The following is a 22,897-nucleotide window of genomic DNA, read 5'->3' as shown; positions in this document are numbered from 1 at the left end:
CCATTCCAATGTATTTTAGAATTTGGTATAACAAAATAACTTAAAAATCCACCATTAACAATTATTCTACACAGGATTTACTGCAAGCCTACCTGAAGTATGGAGTAACAATGGCTGTTCTTCTTGCTGGTGACATGGGATTGGTTTTAACTGACGACTTTGTCAATCAAATACAGCAGGATATGGAGGATATTATACAGCTTGAAAAACAACTTGCTGAGGTAACCACACAATGGTCACTTTATTTTATTTTCAGAAACTGCTAGTTTATAAATTTTGTAAAAGTATAGGATTTGAAACTTTGCATGGTGGAAATACGATATAGAAAGGTTTGCGGTAACACCATGTAATGAATTGGGGTGGTTCTGAAAATAACCGTTTCAGAACCACACCCCCGTTGAAACTAACGGTTCTTTTCAGAAACACCCCCAACTCATTAGAGATAGTCATTACATGGTGTTACTGCAAACCTTTCTATAATTTTGTAAAAAATAAAATACAAATACAAAATATTTCTGAAGAAAAGTTATGTTCTATATTATCTTGTTACATTACGTAAACAACTTGCTGAATCAAATTATTGTGACGATTTCCGAAATAAATAAATGAAGAGATTAATTCTGTGTTTTACTTTAATACAGATCATGATGGCAGGTTCAGAGTTGAGGGATCCTTTCAAGAGCTATCATAAAATGACTCTCAAGGAATTCAGTGAGACGATTCCTATAGTAAGAAATATTGTCCGTTCATTCTTATTCATTTTGTCTAAATTTGTTGTGTTTTATTGTATTCTTTTACAGTTATCCCCAGCCGCGACACTTGTGTACTTAAGCAAGACACATAACCATTGCTTCGTCCTTCGGCTGGGACGTAAAGCCGTTGGTCCCATTTGTTGTGTAAACGCATGTAAACGAACCCAGTGCACTTATCGAAAAGAGAAGGGGTTCGCCCCGGTGTTCCTGGTTTGATTGGCAGCATATTGCGCCACAGCACCTTGTAAACCATTTCATGGTGCTTAAGGATTAGGTCTTTTTTATCTCAAAATTCGCCCCACTCCTTGCAGTAATAATACCTGGCGCTTTGTATCCTTTGGCAAAAGGCGCGTTACAGATACGGTTATTATTATTATCTATAAAAAATAATTGTATTATTGATAGAATTGTCCGGGCCAATTTTACACTAGAGTTCTTTTTCAGTTTCTATTGCAATATAATCTCGATTTCATGCACATGATTGATGTCTCATCCTCAGGTTCGTTACATACATTCTGTTTTATTGAAAGACATTCAAGTCTATATTGTTCACCATTCGTCAGTTGATTTTCTAATAAATACGTACGGCTGGTGACATGTAATGGTTGGCCCGCCTTTTTCAATCTCTTGCGACATTGAAGGATCTTTCCGAGCTCGGGAAATTACTGAGTATGAAGATTGAGTTTGAAGATAATTATGGAAAGCTTCCCTTAAAATATTACTTGCTGAGGCGCTGTAGATTTTGAGAAATGAGTAAAACAATGTCACCAAAATAATGTTTCATCTCAGCGAGACGAAAATTATTTTAGCGTGCAAAAAAAACGTATCTACCGGTTATAGTAAAGTACCATAACTAGTAAATACGTTTTAGATTTTGTTTTATTTTCATTACATTGTTTTACTCATTTCTCAAAAACTACAGCACCGCAGCAGGTAATATTTTAATGTAAGCTTTCTATATATTATTGTCTTCAAACGGTGTAAGTTTTATGTAAATCTGTGGACATCATGATTTGCAAAAAGCACCCAACTCCTTTAATGGAATGTTTGAGTTGTTTTCTTTAAATCACGCCAGAGATATAGTTATATAGGTTTTCTCGGTCAAATTCGGCAAATGAGCAGTCAATTTCATTTTCATGCGTTCGAATTAAAGCTGTTTTGCTTTTCCAGTTGTTACTGCGTTTCAAATTCAAAATTCGGCCATTCAATTTCGTTTTGAGTCAAATTCCTTAAGCACTCTGTTCAATTAAGCGTAGCGTCATTCTTTTTCGTGACACACACGCCTTAAGAAGCGTCTGCAAATTTGAATGCTGCTTTGATGAATTGTTAAATTGAATGATTATTTTGTTAATTCGAATGTCGCAACATTACATTTGACTAATCCCAAAACGAAATCGAATGACCCTTTTGAGTAGCATTCGATTTTGCGCGAAATAGAATAGCTTGGTGGTTAAATTGGCTGCTCTTTTTCCGAATTTGACCGAGAAAACCTATATTAATTAATATGTAGATGGTTTGTTTGTGGGGGATACGGAGGAGTGTTGCATCGGGGATAAAGAATATGAAGCACTGTTAACTCAGTACTTTCCCAAGTTCTGTGGGGAAAACCACAGGTAAACCAGGGTGGAATTCGAACCATGTGACTTGCATTTGTGGTGGTTTCTTTTAGGACTCGGGAAAGTGAGTAAACAGTGCCTCATAATGGCTAAAAACATTTACACAGATATATTTATCGCATTTTAATCGGAAAGAAACCTATATTCGGCAGTATTCTCAAAAGATTAATATTCTTTGTGTCTAATGATTTTTTTTTTGCTGACATTTCTTTGTGTGGCAGATTGATGTTTTTGCGTACATGAAAAGCCTCTTCGGGAAGGAAATATCCCCAGATGAGGAAGTCTTGGTCCCCACCTTAAAGTTCTTCCCCAGATTGAATGAGCTCTTGAAGACGTGCAGTGCTTCGTAAGTTCCTCATCTTTTACTGCTTCAACAGGAATGCCCAATTGATACAAAAATTGGTAAACCATCCAACTAATTATAGTTCATGCGTTCGAATTAAAGCTGTTTTGCCTCTCCAGTTGTTACTGCGTTTCAAATTTAGAATTCGGTATTCAATTTTGTTTAGAGTCTTGTCAAATTCCTTTAGCACTCTGTTCAATTTAGCGTAGCGTCATTGTTTTTCGTGACACACACTCCTCAAAAAGCGTATGCGAATTTGAATGCTGCTTTGGTGAATTATTGTTAAATTGGGTGATTTTTATTTGTTAAATCGAATGACGCAACATTACATTTGACTAATCATAAAACGAAATCAAATGACCCATTTCAGTAGCATTCGATTTCGAGCGAAATAGATAAGCTTGATGGTTAAATTGGCTGCTCATTTTCCGAAATTGACCGAGAAAACCTATATTAATTGCTTTATTTTTATGTGCCAATGGAAACTAAAGTTACGTTTATTTGTGAAGCGGACAATAACAAATCCAATTCTAATTGTAAAGGTTTCGATAACAAACCCATAAAGTAGGCCGCGTATATAATTAACGATGGTGTACACACTCTTTGAAATGGTACGAAACCATTCCATGTCCAACAACCAAACGTGATGTTTTTGTTCTTTGTGCTATTTTTACAATGACATTGTAACAAACAGTTATTTTTATTTTTAAATGCAGGACAGTAAACAACTACATGAAGTGGCAGTTAATTGCTTCATTTTCTGCAGCCTTACCGCGGAAATACAGACAGGCGAAGTTAGAGCTTAAAAGAGTTTACTCAGGGATTGAAGCTAGTTCTCCCAGATGGTTATTATGTGCGTCTACAGCGAACAGCATCCTTGGCTATGCCGTCGGTGCTGAATTCATTAAGGCAACACATAGCTTTGAGACAAAGGACGAGGTAAGATATTACAAAAAGTATCATTGATAGCCTACAAAAAGAAAGGCAGTGCACACTATTGGTCATTACTCAAAATAACCCAAACATTAAACATTGTGAAATACGGCTCTCTTTGAGAGATAATCTCTCACTCAAATATAGGTTTTCTCGGTCAATTTCGGCAAATGAGCAGCCAATTTAACAACCAGCATTTTCTATTTCGCGCGAAATCGAATGCTACTGAAAAGGGTCATTCGATTTCGTTTTATGATTAGTCAGATGTAATGTTGCGTCATTCGATTAAACAAAATAATCATTCAATTTAGCAATTCATCAAAGCAGCATTCAAATTCGCAGACGCTTCTTGAGGCGTGTGTGTCACGAAAAAGAATGATACGCTAAATTGAACAGAGTGCTAAAGGAATTTGACTTGAAATTGAATGGCCCAATTCTGAATTTGAAACGCAGTAACAACTGGATAGGTAAAACAGCTTGGAAATGAACTGCTAATTTGCCGAATTTGACCGAGAAAACCTAAAATAAAAGACTTCAGGCCTGAAGCCTTTTATCAGGCATAGTGAGCACACACATTTGTGCAAGAAGGGTGTTTTTCATCATTTGTTCACATGTTTTTCACGCATATAATTTGGGGTTACAACAAGTGAGAATACTTGTCTTTTACAATTACCAAATGTGTCCAGTGCCGTCAAGGTGAAGTTTTTCTGGGTATTACATGAAGGGTTTTACCAGCACTTTCTTCGGCACAAAACGTTAAAATATTAGAACGACTTGTGAGAGTCACAGGAAAAAAAAATGTATGTTAAATTTTGATGATATGAACCAATAGAGTCAAAAATTTCACAGGTTTGTTATTATGCATAATAATGTGGGGGTATACTTGTATTTGACAAAAAGTTTACAGTGCCTTTTAGGTTTGAAGGCAGTGGACACTATTGGATATTACTCAAAATAAGTATTAGCATGAAACATTACTTAGTGACGAGCAATGGAGAGCTGTTGCTGGTATAAACCACTGTGAGAAACGGCTCCCTCTGAAGTAACCTATAGTTTTCGAGAAAGAAGTATTTTTCCACTAAAATTTTTGAATTTGATTTCGAGACCTCGGAATTAGAATGGGGTCTCGAATTCAATCATCTGAGAGCACAACAACTTCGTGTGACAAGCGTGTTTTTCTTTCATTATTATTTCGCAACTTCAACGACCGATTGAGCTCAAATTTTCACAGGTGTGTTATTTTATGCATGTTTAGATACACCAAGTGAGAAGACTGATCTTAGACAATTACCAATCAAGGTTTTTAAAGACAATGGACACTATTGGTGAATGTCAAATACCAGTCTTCTTACTTGGTGTATCCCAACATAAGTATAAAATATGAAACATGTGAAAACTTGTGCTCAATTGGTCGTCAAAGTTGCGAGATAAAAAATAAAAAATAAACACCCCTTGTCACACAAAGTTGTGCGCTTTCAGATGCTTGATTTCGAGAACTCAAATTCTAAATCTGAGGTCTCGAAATCAAATTAGAGGAAAATTACGCTTCTCTCGAAAACTACATTACTTCAGAGGTAGCCGTTTCTCACAATGTTTTACACTATCAACAGCTCTCCATTACTCGTAATCAAGAAAGGTTTTAAGATAATAATTAATTAATTTATTTAAGATAATAATTACCAATAGTAATTGATGTTATTATCGGTATTTTGTTTGGATTAGATTGATGGGATGATAGAAAGCATCCGACAAATGTTCATAAAAAGCCTCCCGATGGTCGGATGGATGGACACGGCAACCAAGGCATTGGCTAGGGAGAAAGCCAAAGCAATCGTGGATAAATTAATTGCTCCATTGTGGATCACTACAGAAAGTGAACTCAATCAATACTATGACAAGGTAAAGACATAATAGATGAATTGCAAGGGTCTTGGGTTCGAATCCCACCCGAGTAACATGCATGTGATATTTTTTCACAGGACTCGGGAGAGTACTGAGTATACAGTGCTAACACACATCGGTGTATGGGTTAAAATAATAATAATAATAATAACTAGACATTAGGTGTTTGTGAACAAACACAAAGCTGTTCCGTGTTGTGTAGTTCTTGAGATATGGGGGTCACAAAGTTTATTTTAAATGCCTGAGGAGTCTATAAGAGTAACAAGTTTGAAAACCGGTTGTGTAGTTCTTAAGATATGGTCTCACTTCCGGTTGACCAGGAATATAGGTCAAATTGGGGACACGGTTGTTCTAATTTTATTTTTGATGCCTAAGGAGTCTAAAACTGAAAAAGATTGAAAATCGGTTGTGTAGTTCTTAAGATATGGTCCAACTTCCGGTTGACCCGGAAGTAAAGGTCAACATGGCGTCACGGCTAGCCAATGCGAATGTCCAATGTCAAAGGAGTTAATAACCAAAACAAAATTGAAAATCGGTTATGTAGTTCTTGAAATAAGGTCCCACTTCCGGTTGACCCGGAAGGAAAGGTCAACGTGGGGGTCATGGTTTTCAAAGTTAATATTTAATGCCTAAGGTGTCTATAACTGAAAAAGTTTGAAAATCGGTTGTGTAGTTATTGAGAAATGATCTCACTTCCGGTTGACCCGGAAATAAAGGTCAACATAAGGTCACAGTTTTCTAAGTTAATGTTTAATGTCTAAGTAGTCTATTACTGAAAAAAGTTTGAAAATCGGTTGTGTAGTTCTTGACAAATGGTCCTACTTCCGGTTGACCCGGAAGAAGAGGTCAAAATGGGGTCACGGATTTTCCCCAACAAAATTTAATGCCTAAGGAGTCTATAACTGAAGAAAAAAATTAAATCGGTTGTGTAACTCTTGAAATATGGTCTCACTTCCGGTTGACCCGGAAGTAGAGGTCAAATCGGGGTCACGGTTACCCAATGCAAATCTATCATGCCTAAGGAGTCTATTACTGAAAACAACTTTGAATTCGGCCGTTCACTTCTTGAGATATAGTGCTGCAAAGAAAAACTCATTAAAGCTTCTAATTACCATAAATTATCACGTGATGACGTCACAGTTTTAAAGTTGTGTTTTTCATACTAACAAATTTCATAAGGTACACGATGGTGTGTAACTTACCCCAATCCAATGCCTTTTAAAAAAAACCTATTAGAACGTACATCATTTTAACGAAAACCCTGAACCATCGTAGGATTCCAATGTATGCCTATTGGTTGTGTACAAATCCAATGGAGTATGTCCAGAACACGGTTAGGAAAAAAAAATACATCGATGCCAACATCAGGACAGCGTGGTAGACTCCCCTCAAGTAAGTCCTCAATGAAAACAGGTCCACACTGTATTGCAATCACCCATAGAGACAGTGTACAGCAACATGAAAGTGACTGCACGCAGTTTAGTGACTACATCCAGAAGTACTACGTTGTACCGATGACGGCAAGATTTTAATTTATTCGTTAATGATAGACGTCCCTTGATTGGTTTTAATGAACGGAAACCATTATTTTTAGAATCAGTGTATTTTTTGACACAAAATATCAAATTCAGGAAACAAACAGATAAATAATTTTGAAGTTATTAAGTTTTTGACCATTTAAATGTTGACATTTGAAGAGCCATTGTGTTTGTGCACAGACACAAAACGTGCAATACATGACGTCATGGTGACCTCGTCCGGATTTTAAGGCCATGGAATAGTTATACAGTACCCACAAAGTACAAAATTGAAAAAAAAATTGCGATCGGACGTATAGTTTGTGAGATATGGCAATCTAAAGATTGGCTAATTAAATATTCATGTCGTTATAACTTAGTTAATTAATTATTTAATTTATGCAAATTACATTTAACTACAACTTCAAGACCTAAGCTTTAATATGATATATGGTCTGACTCTTTTATACTAAGCCAAGTATGATTTTTGGCTTTAACAAAATGCCCTGGTTAAACCTATGGGCTTTTGACGGATACAAATAATAATAATAATAATAATAATAATAATAATAATAATAATAATAACAAATAAAAATCTTGACGATTTCAATAGCTGTTCCGACCACTACGTCGGAACAGCTAATAATAATAATAATAATAATAATAATAATAATAATAATAATAATAATAATAATAATAATAATAATAATAATAATAATAATAATAATAATAATAATAATAATAATAATAATAATAATAATAATAATAATAATAATAATAATAATAATAATAATAATAATAATAATAATAATAATAATAATAATAATAATAATAATAATAATAATAATAATAATAATAATAATAATAATAATAATAATAATAATAATAATAATAATAATAATAATAATAATAATAATAATAATAATAATAATAATAATAATAATAATAATAATAATAATAATAAAGTAAAGACATTTCAGATTATTTTGTTAAATTTGGATGAAAATGTAGCCGTTAACTTTTAACCTGAAAGCATTATTTTGCCTATAGGATTTGAGGCATTGCATGGTGAGGTATCAATGTATATTTGGTTTGCGGTACCACCATGTGTGTATCTCCTTGCCAGGTAGAGTTTGTTCTTGGAGAACTGTCTTGCTTTATTCTACTATAATGATCTCAGCATTTCAAGCTTTATGACTAGAACCTGCTAATCGAAACGTTGAGACCATGTCAAAACTGACTCCGTGGTAGTATAGTTATATGATCCCATAAGCTAAAGTAGTAGTCCCGCCAATTTTCTATCTTTCGCCCGGGAAGTATATAGTTTTTAAAAAGGCAGGACAGTTCTTTTCAGAGCTGAGAAGACTCCCCAACATCCGATAAATCTACTCTGTGATACTAGAATAGCGAAAGACAGTTCTCTAAGAACAAACTCCACCTGGAAAATAGATACACCCCTACCGCAAACCAAATACCTATTCTTTATTTGATTTTTCTTGAATATGAAAGGCAGTCGAATCGAGAAAACCGTGTTTAAAATGAAGTTTTTAACCTTGACAATATGACTTTATAAAAATGATTTTAATGCCATATCGTTTTCTTTAAACAAATCACTAGAATAATCACGTTTTGGTCGTTAATTTGTCTGATTGCGTTTGTTTCTTGAAAACTTGGTAATCAGCAGGAAGTTACTTCACTGAACCTATATGATCCAAGATCTCCAATCAACACAACTATTTTTTTTTATTCACAGCTCATAATCACCAAATTAACTTTATTGGGTAATCTTCTTACGGCCAATATTTTCTACGGAAATATGAACAAAGAAAAGCTAGGCAAACCAGTGGACAAGACAGAGTAAGTTTAGGTTGAAATGGTTTAAGTGTTGATGTTATACAATGTTGTTATCAAATCACTCTTCGTCAAACATAATACGCCAGCCAATAAAGACAATGGACACTGTTGGTAATTGACAAAATACCAGTCTTCTCACTTGGTGTATCTCAACTTATGTATAAAATAACAAACATGTGAACATTTTAGCTCAATTGGTCGTCAAAGTTGCGAGATAAAAAATGAAAGAAAAAACCACCCCTTGTCACACAAAGTCGTGTGCTTTCAGATGCTTGATTTCGATACCTCATCTGAGGTTTCGAAATAAAATTCGTGGAAAATTACTTCTTCTCGAAAACTACATCACTTTAGAGGGAGCCGTTTCTCACGGTGTTGTATACCCTATTACTTGCTACCAAGTAAGGTTTTACGCGAATAATCATGTTGAGTAATTACCAATAGTGTCCACTGCCTATAGCAATTTACTTGATTGAACGATATTCGTAAGCCTACACACGCCGTTTTCCGCAGGGAAAGCCTTTTTGATCATGAATCTTTGAAACTTTGGACCAATCAAGAAGAACGTTCATGGCTCTGATTTAATATTTGTTTCATCCTTGGTTGGATGTTTGAATCTCTTCAAAATCAAGGGATTGTAAAGGCTTATTTTCGGTTGTGGATCAAAGCAGCGTTTGCTCGGGTGGTGAGGCGGACGTCGCTCCCGGTCCCGCCGGAGTTCAGGAACATTTTTATAGAAACCTTTGTCAAAGACCCGTCTTCTAACTTTTTGTATCTCAACATACATGCATACAAAAATAAACCTGTGAAGGTTTGAACTCATTTGGTCGTTGAAGTTTCGAGAGAATAATGGAAGAAAAAACACCCTAGTCGCACAAGTTGTGTGCTTTGAGTTGCCACGAATTGACCTCAGCTGAGATCTTGAATTCAATTCAAGTATTTTAGTGAGAAACTACTTCTTACTCAAAAACTACGTTACTTCAGAGGGAGCCGTTTCTCACAATGTTTTATACTATCAACAGCTCTCCGTTGCTCGTCACCAAGAAAGTTGTTTTGCTAACAATTATTTTGAGTAATTACCAATAGTGTCCAGTGCCTCTAAGCGGAACCCTAACCCCAAGCTATGCAAACGTTTCAATTCTTAGAATCTCCAACAAAAAGCACTTTGAATTAGACGTTTGTAATAATTGTAATAACATGGGTGCGTTCGATTAGCTTCCCCGGGTCGACCCCGGTGTGTAGCGGGTTTTTTTTCCAGGACGAACGTGTGCAGATAATTACCCACGTTCGACCTGGGGAAAAAAACGCCGCACACCGGGGTCGACCCAGTGAAGCTAAACGAACGCACCCTACATTTGAATCATGATTTACCGTTCAGGTGGGACATGACACCAGCCGAGGTGAATGCTTACTACAATCCACAATTCAACCAGATTGTGTTCCCTGCTGGTATTCTACAAGTGCCATTCTACTCACACAAGTTACCGATGTAGGTATAAATACAACACTTATAGTAGGAAGAAACTACAAATATAGGTTTTCTCGGTCAATTTCGGCAAATGAGCAGCCAATTTAACCACCAAGCTATTCTATTTCGCGCGATATCCAATGCTACTGAAAAGGGTAGTTCGATTTCGTTTTATAATTAGTCAAATGTAATGCTGCGTCATTCGATTTAACAAAATAATCATTCAATTTAAAATTCATCAAAGCAGCATTCAAATTCGCAACGCTTCTTGAGGCGTGTGTGCCACGAAAAAGAATGACGATACGCTAAATTGAACAGAGTGCTAAAGGAATTTGAATCGACCCAAAACGAAATTGAATGGTCGAATTCTGAATTTGAAACGCAGTAACAACTGGGGAGGCAAAACAGCTTTAACTCGAACGCATGAAAATGAAATTGACTGCTCATTTTTTTAATTTGACCGAGAAAACCTGTAGTAAACTTGCGGGTACAACCCTGTGTAAATCTCTTTTGGTCTCGGTTTGGTGTCGACGTTTCAAACCGTATACTATGCTCGTCTTCAGGAGAATGCTGGACTACTGGTGGTGGTTGAGCTTAAGATGAACAGAGCAAAGGCCTATTGTTCGAAACGTCGAGACCAAACCGGCTCTTCTCAGAGCCATCACTCACACAAAAGAGATTTACACATGGTTGTACCCGCAAGTTTACCATTTTTTTATAGTATCTTCATATTTCTCCACACCATGCAAAGCTTTAAACAATACTAACACATCCAGTATTCATTTATAACCGAACTGGGCAATGGGGAAACAAAAAGATCATTTAATCGCAAATACTCTTATCCTTCGGAAAGGGAAGCAACTGTTTTTCACTTCTTTATAAACAACGTAACCATTCTGTTAGGCCGTCTGGGTAATTTAAACTTAAAAAAAACCCAATCATTATAGGAGTCTCTTGTTTGCATTCATTTGCGTTAACCTTTGTAATTATTTATCCTTAGCAAATGAATTCATAACACTAGAACATTTTTGAAACAGTAACTATCTGAATTACAATGCACCTTCGCATGTTTAAATTTATCATAAACGTTGCGCAAGTGGACTAAACTCAGTTGCGTAAAGTTTCGTGAAATCGGCTGAAGGTCTACAAGTTGGACTCACTGGATCGTGTACTTATACATATCACTCATCTTGCCACCTAGTGATAAGTCCAATAGTTCTCCATCTTGGGTCTTGCATGTTTTCTGTATGTTATTTTTAGAGTCATCCCCTCCTGCCATGATTGTATGTTTTAAGTTTTGACACTTTAATGTGCTTATAAAGTGTTTAATATTAATATTTTTATTCGTCCAGTAACTCGCCATTGCGCGGTTGGACAATTGAATCAAACAAACTTAATATAGTTTTTTTTTATCTCAACTGTTAGGTCAATAAATTATGGCGCCATAGGCTGGGTCATAGGTCACGAGCTCACTCATGCTTTTGATAACACTGGAAGGAAATATGACGCAATGGGAAATTTGCATAACTGGTGGAAGAACCAATCAGCAGAGGCATATAAGGAGCATGCGCAGTGCATTGTGGATCAGTACGATGGCTACTTAGGAGCAGATGACAATCTTCATGTAAGACAACATTTCCTCGTATTAGCCACAACTCATCTGTCTTTATTATTTCTCTCAAAACTTTGATATTAACTATTATAAACCAGTGATCAACAACAATTATTATGAATCAACATACACAACATTTTTCAAAAAACAAATTAACAATCTAAACAAGCTTTTCACTGTCTTTAAGGCCTGGACACTGGTAATTACTCAACATAAATGTTAGCATACAAACTTACTTGGCAATGGGGAGTTGTTATAGTATGTAACATTGTGAGAAACGGCTGGATTTGAGACCTTCGCTGAGGTATCGAATTCAAGCATATGAAAGCAAACAACTTGTGTGACAAGGGTATTTTTCTTCCATTATTCTCTTGCAACTTCGATGACCAATAATATTTTATGCATATGTTGAGATGCACCAAGTTAGAAGACTGGTCTTGGACAATTACCAAAGGTGTCCATACCAGTGAGTCCCATTAACAAAGCACTTAGATTCATCTAGTGCACATTATTGGTAACTACTCAAAGTATTTAGCAGCATAAACCCTCATTTGGTAACAAGTAATGGGGAGAGGTTGATAGTATAAAACATTGTACGAAACGGCTCCCTCTGAAGTGAAGTAGTTTTTTGAGAAAGAAGTAATTTTCCACAAATTTGTGTGACAAGGGTGTTTTTTCTTTCATAGTTATCTCGCAACTCCGACGACCAATCGAGCTCAAATTTTCACAGCTCTGTTTATTATGTTATGCAATGTTGATATACACCAAGTGAGAAGACTGGTCTTTAACAATTACCATTAGTGACCACTGTCTTCAAAATGAGTTGTCAACATACCATGGTAATTTGTACTGTGACATTGCACTTTGATAAGCAGTTAAGATTGATTTGCACATAAGATCAATTTAATCTCTTTGTGAAATTGGCCCTTGGTTCCACAGAATGCCAGAAAGTTTCTTGCAGACTGTGATATGTAAGTCGTTAAAGAATTGCTTTTGGTCTCCATTACAACACATTTCAATTTGATTTCAGGGCCCAGTTTCATAGAGCTGCTAAGCACAAAAATTTGCTTAGCATAAAATTTCTTTATTGATAAAAATGGGATTGCCAACCAAATTTACCACTGTTGCATATTGCTTGTTACTGATATTTACATGATGTTTATTCTAAACATTACGTGAAAATTTGGTAGGTAATCTTGTTTGAATCAGGGAAGATGTATCATGCTCAGCAAATGTTTGTGCTTCGCAACTCCATGAAATTGGGCCCTATTGACACATAACTCCAACACATTTTGTACCCAGGTGAATGGCAAACTAACACTAGGTGAAAACATTGCTGACAATGGAGGAATAAGACTATCCATCCATGCCTATGAGATGTATAAGAACCAGCTGAAGGAACCAGAGAAACTACTACCAGGTCTTCAGGATATGACACCTGAGCAGCTTTTCTTCATTGGGGCGGGGCAAACTTGGTGTAGGTTGGCCACGCCTGAACAGGAAGTGTTGCAGCTACTTTCTGATCCGCATTCTCCTGGGAAATACAGGTACATGGGCCAAACCTATCCTTATTATGACATTGCACTTTTTGATGATAAGAGTCGGGTTCTTTGCTATGTTTTTATTGACTGGTTATATGCTTTCTCAGTTATTTACTAGTGACTGGTTCTCTGCTATTCACTAGTGAATAGTTCTTAGCTAATTACCAGTGACTGGTTCTCAGCTATTCAACAGGAAACTGGTGCTCTGCTATTCACCAGGAAACTGGTTCTGAGCTATTGACAAGAGTCTGGTCCACATCAGATATTCACTGATGACTGGTTCTCAGCTACTTACTAGTGACTGGTTCTCAGCTACTCAATAGGAAACTGGTTTACTGCTATTGACTAGAGACTGGTCCTCAGCTATTGAATGGTGACTGATTCTCTGGTAATCACTAGTGACTGGTTCTGAGCAATTCAACAGGAAGTTGGTTCTCTGCTATTGACTAGAGACTGGTCCTCAGCTGTTGACTGGTTCTCTGCTAATCACTAGTGACTGGTTTTCTGCGATTAGTGACTGGTTCTCTGCAACTCACTAGTGACTGGTTCTCAACTTTTCACCATTGACATACTTAATTGATTATTAATTTAGTGAAATGTACTCAATACATTTCGTGTTAAACAGCTTGTTTTCTTAATCCAAACAATTATTTATATTTCTTGTTTTGTTTTTGTCTCCAGGGTGATTGGAACTTTTTCAAACACGGAAGAGTTCTCGGCAGCCTTCCAATGCCCCCCTGGAAGCACCATGAACCCAGAGGAGAAGTGCAGGGTTTGGTAACAAGTAGACAAGTCAACAGGCCTTTTTCAAACTTCAAACCAAACCAGAGCCAAGGATTGAACAAAGGCCAAAGACTTCCACACATAATCAGGCAACAGTGACTAGTATTCATCTAATAAGTTCATCAACTCAAGAAAATGTTTAACTTTTTACCTCAATACAATTTTTACTACATCATCTATGATGAAATTCTTGGGAACTAAATCTCAGCTATCTTAAATCTCAGCCAAGTATCTTGAGGTTGCTAGGAAAACATTATTTGGAAAATAAGCCGATATTGATTTAGTAGTACAATTGTGTGTATAAACAAAATGGTGAGTACTGACTGGTTCTCATACATTCACTACTGACTGGTTCTCACACATTCACTACTGACTGGTTCTCCTATATTCACTGGTGATTGGTTCTCTGCTATTCACCAGTAACTGGTTCTCTGCTTTTTACTAGTGACTGGTTCCTTGCTATTCAATAGAGACTGGCTTTCTGCTATTCACAAGTGACTGGTCGTCTGCTATTCACCAGTGACAAGTTCTCTGCTATTCACAAGTGACTAGTTCCCTGCTGTTCACTAGTGACTGGTTGTCTTCTATTTACCAGTGACAAGTTCTCTGTCGTTCACTAGTGACTGGTTTTCTGCTACTTATATTTGGGCAAAGAAGTTTGCTTACTCAGCAATAGTTTCTGCTTTAACTTTGAATGAGGTTTTTCAAACATTTCTTTACAACAAACAGCACATGTTATTTCATACCATACTTACTTTGATTTTGTTTTCTTCTCAAATTGTATTGAGGTCAAAGTCTAACATTTTTCTCCCATCAATGTTTGGCAGATGGGTTACAGTCTGTAGTGAAATCAATCATTCATTCTAAAAAACATTTCAGTTAAAGGCAGTGGACACTATTGGTAATTAATCAAAATAATTATTATCACAAAACATTACTTGGTGTCGAGTAATGGGGAGAGGTTGATGGTATAAAACATTGTGAGAAACGGCTCCCTCTGAAGTGAAGTAGTTTTCGAGAAAGAAGTAATTGTCCGCGAATTTGATTTCAAGACCTCAGATTCAGAATTTGAGGTCTCGAAATCAACCATCTAAACGCACACAACTTCGTGTGACAAGGGTGTTTTTTCTTCCATTATTATCTCGCAACTTCGATGACCAATTGAGCTCAAATTTCCACAGGTTTGTTATTTTATGCATATGTTGAGATGCACCAAGTGAGGAGACTGGTCTTTGACAATTACCAATAGTGTCCACTGCCTTTAAAAAAATGTCCAGCCAAACTGGCGAGCTCCTATAGAGCTCAACTTGTAAAGAGCTCATTGGATTTAATGTTCACCTATTTACAAACTCCGCTTCCGTTCAAGTTTGTGCCACATGTGTCACCTTGACTCGGTGTTAGTTTCTGTTCTGTTCGTCTCGGGGGCTTTCTGTTTTGACGAAGGTGGTGCATTGTCTTCCCTCAGTGTGTCCTCAGTGACCCTGATCTCTGATATATGCAAATTAGATAAAAAATATACCAAATCACAAGTTAATAGAGATAGTTTATTACCGCAAATAAGGGGTGGCTTTGGACATTGGGGTGATCTGGATAAACTTTTGATGACCCCCTCCCCCCGAAAAAAAATAATAAAAAAATAAATAAATAAATTGGCTCTGTATGTCATGGGCTCCCCCAATAAATCCCAGTAATTGCATTGAAAATTTGTTCCAAGCCACCCCCATTTTACAGTAACAGATGTAGTTATTAGAAAACAAAGAAAGTATATTGTGTCTTAAAAATGTGAAGTGGAAACACACCTACTCAGGCACTTGTTTTAGCTAATACAACTACTACAACAAACTACTGGACAAATTGGGTTTATTACTAAAAAAAGACTCATAGCTAACTTCTAGCAACCTACGAAGAAACAAAATAATAGTTAACAAATCTAGTGGACCCCCCCCCCCTCCCCCGCCTTGTTTCAGTTTATACAAAATAATGGACTTTATGCAGTTAGGCCCAAAAAAGGTGTTTGTTTATGCTGGTTCATAATAACCAACAGTTCTTGTTTTTAACATGCAAGAAGCCCTTCTTTGTACAAAAACATTCTCACCATTACGTCATCGTGTACCAGCGTCACTCAAAAACAAATGATTGACCGACACTACCTTTTGAGAACCCTTAGTGGACAAACAAGCACTTTTTTTTGTCTTACTGCTGGGCATAAATAAAGGTTGTCGAAATAATTGCAAGAAAAATACTTTCAGGGAACTAACCATATCGACCTTTCTCGTTGAGTTTTGCTTGCACTATTGTTTTCTTCATCAGAAGCTCTACGTCCACACCAACCTTAATCATCTTCAAAGAAAACAAGTTTGTTCAGGATTATGACAAAATCATCTAATAAGAACCTGTGCAATTTAACCTTCTACATTAACATAGACCTTGATAATAGATCCCTGGCATGAATCAAAGCTCTATAAGTAGGCCGAGGTCAGGCGCATATTTTACGCGCAAAGAACAGCTTACATCCAATGATTTGCTTCTTTTGACCCCAGTGAGGGTGCTACTTGACCGCATTGAGCATGTGACTTCATGTGCAAAAGGTCTATTTAACTACTGCTTAATGAAAAAGTTGTGGCTCTCAGAAGAGCTGGGGTCGATTTCACATAGAGTTAGGAACTTAGGACTAGTCCTAGGAGATATAAAAAAAAATAACTTGTCCGAAGTGCAGATAAGACTAGTCTTAACTCTTTGTGAAATCCACCCCAGGTCAAAGTAATAGTCTAACGTTAGCTTGGATCAAAGATTATAGAGTATTGGTATTGAAGGCGCAAGATGCGGAACTGAATCTTATCTATTGTTAAATAGACATGGGCGCCATTTCAGCAAGTGAATGTTTTGTTTCCCATTGATAGGAATGGTCATTGTCTGCACTGATCTGCACTGATCTATTGTGTATCAAAAGAGTTACTTGCCAAAATGGCATCCAGTGGGATTTCACATTTCAGCCCGAGTTCCGCATCTCTTGCGCCTTTGACGCTCTTTAATCTTTGATGCAATTTAATCTTTGGTTTGGATCTATTGCTGCTACATGAGTGCCTTAATAAGTGCCTTATATCAATGAGTGCCTTATTTATAAAATATGTTTTACCCAAATTCCATTCCTCATTATTCAAGCATATGCAATCACACAGAGCTTCCAAAAAGTATAATATATTTTTATGCAACTCTACAGCAATACAACTTTTATTAAAGGAACACGTTGCCTTGGATCGGACGAGTTGGTCTATAAAAAGCATTTGTAACCTATTTTTATATAATACATATGGTTGGAAAGATGTTTTAAAAGTATAATACAATGATCCACACAAATTTGCCTCAAAAATGCGTGGTTTTCCTTTTACCTCGTTGACTAACACGGTCGGCCATTTATGGGAGGCAATTTGACTCCCATAAATGGCCGACCGTGTTAGTCAACGAGGTAAAAGGAAATCCGTGCAATTAGGAGGCATGTTTGTGTGGATCATTGTATTCTACTTTAACAACATCTTTCTACCCATATGCATTTTATAACAAACGGTTACAAACGCTTTTCAAAGACCAACTCGACCGATCCAAGGCAACGTCACAGTTTATGACAATCTTATACATGTAAACATAAAAAGGAGATCTGAGTTTTCCTTAATTTGTAATGTACATGTACAAGCAACAAAATGTAAGTCAAAAAGAAACAAATTATGGCAACTTTGCTTCCAAGTGACTTGGGACCAAATCTTCCAAACCAGGGCCCAATTTCATTGAGCTGCTAAGCACAACAATTTGCTTAGCATGAAATTTTTGCCTTGATTAAAAACAGGATTACCAACTAAATTTTCACATGCTAAGCAAATTTTTGTGATTAGCAGCTTATGAAATTGGGCCAAGGTCTCAAGTACCATAGTTTTCAAAATACAAGGAAATTTTACTTGAACTTTACTGCTAAATAATACAACTATAATGATTGATGCATTCTGTTTTTATAACAATGTCTTATAGAAATGAAATATTGTATTTTTGTATCATGCTAAAGATGCAAAGTTACTCGTTGACTACAGTGAAGCAACACCGAAAATCAACAGAGTAATAAATACCAAAGCTGTTCAATGCAGTGCCATCTTCCAGCTAAAACAAAGCCTATTTTGTTTGAGCTGAGAAAGACAGCATTTTCACTGAGCATGTTTTCATGTAGAATAACCAGATTTATCATGCATGACCAATAAAGATGAACTGAATTGAATAATCTTAGTTGATGATTGTTGTGTTAATTTCCTTGTTTCCTTTGTACGATTATTTAAAGCCATTAATTAAAACCAACTTCCATAATTATTTGGACAAAAGGAAATTTAATTTTTTCTAAAAGTTTAATTCAATGTTATTATCTTATAGACTGTTTTTAACATAACTGCCATTAGTCTGGCTGTCCTATTAAAAAACTGAAGTTAATAACATTGTCGTTGTAACAGTCCATTACACTCAAATTCTTCATTGCTAAGAGTACTGGGCAGTTTTATACAAGGTCAACTGCATTGTTGTAGCTAGCTAGCTAGACCAATTTTAGTGATGGGCTCTAAATCCAATTTAGCCCACCAAGTGAGCGGTTCAACAAAATTATTCATGTTTAGATATGGGGCCAATCATTGCTGAAGTGCAATCTGGGGGAAGTCTGTGCTGGGCAGCACAGTGTGTTGGAAGAAATCTGTACAAAACTGGTTAAAGGTCATTGTTAGCCATATCTAGTTATTTCTTGAGCTTGTTGTTGGCCATCCCAGCTGTGGGTGTAAAAAGCTGACACCTACAATCCAAGCCAAAATGCTTGGGCCACCTAATCCCAACGCTACAATAAACATTCCCTGTCCATTTACCCCAGACAATAATCATTCTCTCTCCCTTGCCCAATGCTGTCTGGAACGGAGAAAACCCTGCAATGTGAGCTATAATTTCAAAGGGGGGGGGGGGGGGGGGCATTGCAATATGGTCGTGATTGTAGGTACCAGATACATCAAGAATCAATCAATCAGTCAATCAATCAATCAATCAATCAACTGCAGAGACAGCAAGGGTCCGTCTCAATCATTGAGGAATCATTCAAACTTACATGTTTAATCTCATCTGGATCAGTCTCATCTTTGTTTTCTCTGAACTCATCATTAATTCTTTTACGAGCAGCTGAAAAGGGGGGAAAAAAATCAATGGTAAGATCCTGTAACGGAAGAGAATTCACCATGAGATTTCTGAAATTCTGACAAATGAAAAAGTCTGATGGCTTGTGCTTAAAGGAACACGTTGCCTTGGATCGGACGAGTTGGTCTATAAAAAGCGTTTGAATCCGTTTGTTATGAAATGTATACGGTTAGAAAGATGTTTTAAAAGTAGAATATAATGATCCACACAAGTATCACTCAAAATTGCACGGTTTTCGTTTTACGTCGCGAACTATCACGGTCGGCCATTTATGGGAGTCAAAATTTTGACCCCCATAAATGGCCGACGTGTTAGTCGACGAGGTAATAAGAAAACCACGCAATTTCGAGGCATATTTGTGTAGATCATTGTATTCTACTTTTAAATCATCTTTCTAACCATATGCATTTTATAACAAACGGTCACAAAACGCTTTTCAAAGACCAACTCGACCGATCCAAGGCAACGTGTTCCTTTAAAGACACTGGACACTATTGGTAATTGCAAAGACCAGTCTTCTCACTTGGTGTATCTCAACAAATGCATAAAATAACAAACCTGTGAAAATTTGCAAGATAATTTATGAAAGGAAAAACACCCTTGTCAAACAAACTTGTGTGCCTTAAGATGCTTGATTTCGAGGACCTCAAATTCTAAATCTGAGGTCTTGAAATCAAATTTGTGGAAAATTACTTCTTTCTCGAAAACTACAATACTTCAGAGGTAGCCGTTTCTCACAATGTTTTATACTTTCAACCTCTCCCCATTACTCATTACCAAGTAAGTTTTTATGCTACCGTAATAATTGTTTTGAGTAATGACCAATAGTGTCAACTACCTTTAATACACCAACATCATAGCAATGGCAAATGTTTGCAATCAAAAACTGAGTCTGTTATGCTTGGAATAAAATTTAATCAAACAGTAAATTCAGTATACTGCTGGACTTGCTCAAGGCAGTCCTATTATTTGCTCCGAAAAGACGCTGCTGTAAACCCACCCGTATTCACTGTGCGTGGTGCGTGCAATCAAACCGCATGACCCACCAGTATACACACTGTCACATCGTACGACTACTGTGCACACAAGTCATCCGCACTCGTACCACTAACCGCATGCCGAGGCCATCCGACGCATGCGGATGGTGTATGGGGGCAGCGTGTCGTGCGATGTAGTTACATAAATTTTACGCACAGTGAATACGGGTGGGTTTTTATACAGCGGCTAGTATACTGCAGTCACACCATGTGATAATATTTGCTGTATATATTGCTGTTATAAGAACTTGCCCTGTTATTCATCTTCTGCCGTGCAGTAGATTTGATCACCTAAATATTACTTCTTCTGATAAGAACTTGTCCTGTTGCTTATAAATGTTACTACCTTGAACGCTAGATGAACACAGATAAACCATTGTTAGTTTGTGGTCATGCTAGGAAATGGCAAAATTTAACGATGCGTGTGGGACTACACATCAACAGTCACATCCAAGGCGATTTGTGCAGACAGATTATAATCAAGATATCAAGATTGTGTGGTCCATATCAAATAGAAATCGCTGCTCTTAAGGGAAAAACTAGTGCATCCACACAAATGATTAAATACAACTGGACCACGACCTCTCTCAAGAATTGACAATTTTAAAGCTAATTTCACTTGACCCGATATTAATGGAGTATTTTTTTCATACCATTCAATGCTACTTCATCTCCCATGAATGTACTCTGGCTAGTCCGATGGAGACTCCTGAACAATGCTAACACCTGAATGAGATCACGGGTTAGATCAAAATAATAACAATAATACTAATTAATAATTATAAAGCGCACAAATCCATCAAAGTGCTCATGGCGCTAAATACAAACAAAAACATTGAAGATATCTTTAAAAAATAACAAAATCAAACCATTGACTCAAATGCCTGTTTGAAAAAATGTGTTTAAAGTTGGGGGTTTTTAGATTTAAGACAGATCAAACACTTAATACGGCTAGTACTAACCATAGAGTTGACAGAATAAATAGATTTTCATTTGAATTAACAATTTCACAAGAGTGAAAGCTAACTAATTATAAAGTTCATTCCCGAATCAATCTTCAAGAAAAAGTATTCCAACTGAAATGCATAATTTGTTTTCCAAGTTTTGGATCAATCCCTAGGTACAAATTGCCATCAAATACTTGTTTTATTTAAATATAGTAACACTAATAGTAGGCCTAGAATTCCTCACTTTCTATTTATTTTCTTAACAAACATGTACTGAACACATTTGAACTTTTGAAGATTTATTAATTTAATCATGCGAAACAATGAAATAGTGTTGTTTTAAAATAAAAAACCTTTAATTTTTGTACATGCGTCAGTGGTCAATGTACTAATACAATGTAGGGGCCCTACTTCTTGCTGTCAACTCGCCATCAACTCAACCTCTAAAATCCACAACAGAGGCATAATATTAAAACTGTTAAGTATTAGCTAAAAGATAAATTTTCATAAGTTTTAGGTTACATTTAGGTTATTTTTACTACATTTAATTGAGTTTTGATCTCGTGAAAAAATTATCGCAATTTAGCAAAGCCTTCGGCCGACATCTTGCTTTTTCAAAGCTTGTACAACATTAGGCCGTGTCCGAATTGGCGACTTTGGCTACAGCTACGGCTAGGGCGCGCGCGTCTGCCATTTTTCAACACTGCCGACGCGCTGATCTAGCCGTAGCTGTAGCCAAAGTCGCCAATTCGGACACGGTCATAGTCTTTACCACTGTCGCGAACGTAGAGTCTAGTGTCAGTCCAATAAGGTTTATTAGCAAATAGCAAAATATCACGAGAGGGCGCTGTTGAACCCACACAAAGGTATTGTTAGGCATTGCGTGCGCGAGTCGTACTCGTAGAAACTGCATAGAAACCGCCCCATTACATGGGGCATATTCCTTCCCACAACAATGCATTGATTGCATTTCTGAATCGCAATAAACCTTATACCAACAGCAGGTAATCAAGTTCATCAGAATTAAAAAATAACTGGCATAAATTATAAATTATGACTGGGTCTGTGTCCACCCCCCAAGAAAAAGAAGAGGCTAGCCCCACTTGTGTGGCCAAGCATGCCAAGGAGGATTCAGCTATCCTTGGCCACACAAGTGGGGCTAAGAAAGATTAGAAGAGGCCAGCTACATGAGCTAGTTCTTCATCTGTTCTAGAGTAGGCCGATGCAGTGATTAGTGACTCAACCTTAGGAAATACCTAAATAAAACTAAAAGTGTGTATGCCTACCTTGGAACGCATGACTGATTATGATTGTTCGGCTGTAGAAATTTAAAAGAACTGCATTTTTTTCCTTCACGAACACCTTTTTCACGACTAACTAGATAGCGCCC

The 22,897-nt window shown here is 36.7% G+C and overlaps 2 protein-coding genes across 3 annotated transcripts in view; one reads left to right on the top strand and one right to left on the bottom strand.

Annotated features, from left to right (window-relative positions):
- The window catches only part of LOC139937388 (endothelin-converting enzyme homolog), a 25,985-nt gene extending 11,632 nt beyond the window's left edge, over positions 1–14,353 (top strand). Inside the window, exons 7-16 of one of the 2 annotated variants that reach the window (XM_071932511.1) lie at positions 75–221; positions 642–728; positions 2,590–2,714; positions 3,428–3,650; positions 5,367–5,543; positions 8,817–8,920; positions 10,293–10,403; positions 11,808–12,006; positions 13,297–13,541; positions 14,217–14,353. In XM_071932511.1, coding sequence (XP_071788612.1) covers positions 75–221; positions 642–728; positions 2,590–2,714; positions 3,428–3,650; positions 5,367–5,543; positions 8,817–8,920; positions 10,293–10,403; positions 11,808–12,006; positions 13,297–13,541; positions 14,217–14,316 — 1,518 coding nt within the window. In that variant the 3' untranslated portion in view covers positions 14,317–14,353. Of the gene's footprint in view, positions 1–74; positions 222–641; positions 729–2,589; positions 2,715–3,427; positions 3,651–5,366; positions 5,544–8,816; positions 8,921–10,292; positions 10,404–11,807; positions 12,007–13,296; positions 13,655–14,216 lie in introns of those variants that run through there. The other variant, XM_071932510.1, reaches the window with a different exon arrangement.
- Positions 13,695–22,897, bottom strand: LOC139937389 (complex III assembly factor LYRM7-like). Its single transcript, XM_071932512.1, has 5 exons — positions 22,794–22,897; positions 21,214–21,286; positions 19,438–19,508; positions 16,577–16,658; positions 13,695–15,806 (listed from the first exon to the last, which is right to left on the bottom strand). Exons 1-5 carry the CDS (start codon positions 22,803–22,805, stop codon positions 15,700–15,702), a joined length of 345 nt encoding a protein of 114 aa, XP_071788613.1. The 5' UTR covers positions 22,806–22,897; the 3' UTR covers positions 13,695–15,699.

The sequence above is a fragment of the Asterias amurensis genome, chromosome 5 (genome assembly GCF_032118995.1).
Source record: "Asterias amurensis chromosome 5, ASM3211899v1".
In the NCBI taxonomy this organism is placed as follows: Eukaryota; Metazoa; Echinodermata; class Asteroidea; order Forcipulatida; family Asteriidae; genus Asterias; species Asterias amurensis.
This window is presented reverse-complemented; position numbering and strand designations above follow the sequence as displayed.